This window comes from Centruroides sculpturatus, unplaced genomic scaffold, assembly GCF_000671375.1.
Source record: "Centruroides sculpturatus isolate CEXI.00-Female unplaced genomic scaffold, Cexi_2.0 scaffold357, whole genome shotgun sequence".
Classification (NCBI taxonomy): domain Eukaryota; kingdom Metazoa; phylum Arthropoda; class Arachnida; order Scorpiones; family Buthidae; genus Centruroides; species Centruroides sculpturatus.
The window spans coordinates 678,269-681,585 of NW_019384703.1; the positions used below are offsets into that span (position 1 = coordinate 678,269).

Genomic DNA, 3,317 nt, shown 5'->3' on the forward strand with positions numbered 1-3,317 from the left:
TAACAGCTGTCCCAAGTTCACACAACAATGGTTGTTGATGTGACATCTTGTTGTGTGACATAGGGGACAGCTATTAGGTTAATTGATTTGTGCATCTCCTGACAATGGGTTTGGTTGTCCAAAAGTGCTAGAGAACAATTTGTAAATACGGATGTACTACAGCAAAGCAGTTTGTTTTTTATTTGTAAAGAACTTAGAGTTGTTTTCATATTAACCAAAGAAAATTTTTTAAATACTCAATTTTATTAATTAAACTATTTTGAGAAAGCATGTTCACAACAATTGGATCATACTTCATGTTTGGTTAACAGAAGCCAAGGATATAGAGGGGGAGCAAACTAGGAAAATAGCAGTAGTGTGCAGTGACATTTGATGATAGGGAAGCTGTTTCTATAAGAAGCCGACTTCCAGGGGCAATCAGTTAATTGCTCATCAGTGATGTTTTAGGATCCAAAAGCCAAACAGAAGTCCTGGGAAAATTACTGCACCAATGCCACAAAAAACCCATGGGGATTTATAACAAGACTGTGTACCAGGAAGCTAAGGAAAAGTCAAATTCTCTATTCTAACACAGAAGGGGGGAGATTTTTTTCCTAGCTGCAAACAGAAAAATCGATAGCTTCTGCCTGGAGGATCCAGAGGAAATGACAATGAAATTCATCAAAGGATTCGACATCAAACCAATGCAGACATCCACACTGAAAACAACCTCGTCTTTCAACTTCATGAGATTAACAATGCCTTTAACAACCTCCGAAATAAAAAAGCACCAGGACATGACGATATTACACCAGAACTGGCCAAAATCATCTGGAGCCTTGATCCCTGCCAACTCACTCAACTATATAATGCCTGTCTTAAACATGGTATTTTTGCTGAAACCTGGAAACATGCCAGGATTGTCCCCGTTCCGAAGCCAGGAAATTCAGAGGAAAGTCTATCAATATCTCTCCTGCCAGTCCTTGGCAAAGTCTTGGAACGCTTGATGAATAACAGACTAATGTGGCATTTGGAGACAAATTCCATTATACATGGTTCACAGTTTGGCTTTCGGCCACAGAAGTCATCAGAGGATGCTATTGAAAAGGTTGTAAGCAGGGTCAATGATTTACTCGATAGCTACAAATATGTACTTGCCATAAGCCTAGACATTGCCAAGGCTTTTGACAGTGCTTGGTGGCCCTTAATCCTGCAACAGTTAAGTGAAATGTTTATAAAATGTTTATGAAAGCCCTGCAAATGTTTATAAAATTCTCTATGATTATCTCCATAACAGAACAGCCACCCTACAGTGTGGTGAGCATCTTATCCATCACAAAGTCATCTGTGGCTGTCCACAGGGTTCTGTCTGTGGCCCGGTCCTTTGGAATGTCATTTTTAACAACTTTCTGGAACAAGATTTCGGCCAGTACGAGATAGTCACATATGCCGATGATGCTCTTGTGCTCCTTGGGGGCTGCTCTCGTGCTGCTCGAGGAAAACAGCAGCAATACTCTGAATAAGATCTTACACTGGGGAGAAGAATACAAACTAAGATTTAACGCAAGGAAAACCAAAGGTATCATCTTTAACAAACAAGGCAAACAGAACTTATACCTCAGAGTGCCCACAATTAAAATGGGAGGTCACTCGGTCACTACTGAAAAATCCATTAAGTACTTGGGAGTAATTCTCGACCATCGACTCTTCTGGAAAGAGCACATAGATTACATCACTGAGCAGACCGGAAAAATCTTTAATGCCTTTGCCCGTATTGCAAAGAGTAGATGGGGCTTGGCCTCCGAAGCTATGGAAACAATCTACAATAAAATTTTTGTGCCCATAACATCATATGCGTGCGGCAGCTGGGAATTGGCTGTCCGCAAAGTGCACAACAGACGTAAAGTGATATCCGCTCAAAGTGCACTTATGCACATTACTAGAAGGTATGCAACAACTCCCAATACCTCCCTACAGATTCTGGCCAAACAGGCACCCATAGATAAACTTCTGATCTCTAAGGCAACATTCTGGAACTTCAAATGGGGCCACACCATTTACACAGAAAACTATAACATCAATAGCAGTGACTTCGAAAGCAGCATTGATTATGCTCTTACCAGGCATCTGGCAACACCCAATTTAATCACCTTCTCTCAGCCTGAGCATGCAAACATCGAAATTTATACAGATGGCTCAAAAGCAGATTTTAAGGTGGACAGCGGTTTTGTCGCCTTCCACAATAGCAACGAGATTGTCTCTGGAAGTTACTGGCTGGGCAAACACTGTTCTGTACTCCAAGCAGAGTTGTTTGCCATCAAAATGGCGGGGACTTGCTCAGTCACCAACTACACTAACAACACTGTGGCCATTATTTCGGATAGTGCTTCATCCATCTCCCTGCTGCAAAGTGCCACTGGTCACCCCATCTCCAATGAAATAAAAGACATCATCAACAACACTAACAACCGCTATTTCATTTATTGGACACGAGCCCACCAGGGCTTGCCTGGTAATGAGCGTGCCAATGCCCTGGCGAAATCCACAGGAGATGACACCAATCTCCCTATCTCTTATACTAAGCTAACCTCTAAAACAGTCAAGAACCTACTTTGGAAGGATCTTATTCTTTCCTGGCAGCAGGACTGGAATGATATTAACCATCATACTACATATAATTTCATCCCTCTCATTGAGACTTTTATTTTTAGCAGGTGGTACAAACCTTGCCATCATGCTAGTCAATTCCTCAGTAATCATGGCAGATTCAACTCATACCTTACAAGGTTCACTAACACATCCAATCCTAACTGCTCCCTGTGCGGTGTTGAGAACGGCAGTCAACACTTCTTCTTCAACTGCCTGATGTTAGAACCAGAGCGGCTTCACCTTAAGCTCACTATTGAGGCACATGGTGGAATATGGCCCACTGACTGTACGAGAATCTTTGACTATGAGGACACTTATGATGCCTTCTTAACACTCATCACTAAATACTTTCTACGAACCACGGTCAATGCCTACTCCTAGCCTCCTCTGCCAAAATCACCTTGTCTTCTCTGGCCTCACCTTGTCCTATTCACGCCGTTCTGTGCTTGTTGCTTTGGATGACAATCATCTCATCGACGTAATCATCCTGTGTATCTTCAAATTTATGTCAATGTACCATATTACTAAGACGTAATTTGTATTGGACTGTAAACTTGTTTGTCATTGCATGTATATATTGTAAATAAGTACTTGTAACTAATACTTTTTGTATTAATTGATTATTTTTTACTGAATTAATTGTACCTGATATTTAATTTAATTTTATTTCTTTATATTATTATATCCTA

At 40.9% G+C, this 3,317-nt stretch overlaps 1 protein-coding gene across 1 annotated transcript; it reads left to right on the forward strand.

Moving 5' to 3' along the window:
- The first annotated feature begins 1,425 nt into the window (after positions 1–1,425).
- On the forward strand, positions 1,426–3,009 carry LOC111627607. The gene has a single exon (XM_023371194.1). It carries the CDS (start codon positions 1,426–1,428, stop codon positions 3,007–3,009), a length of 1,584 nt encoding a protein of 527 aa, XP_023226962.1.
- The last annotated feature ends 308 nt before the right edge of the window (positions 3,010–3,317 follow it).

Coding starts and splice junctions, on each gene's coding strand:
- LOC111627607 (XM_023371194.1), top strand. CDS start 1,426: ATGCCGATGATGCTCTTGTGCTCCTTGGGGGCTGCTCTCGTGCTGCTC.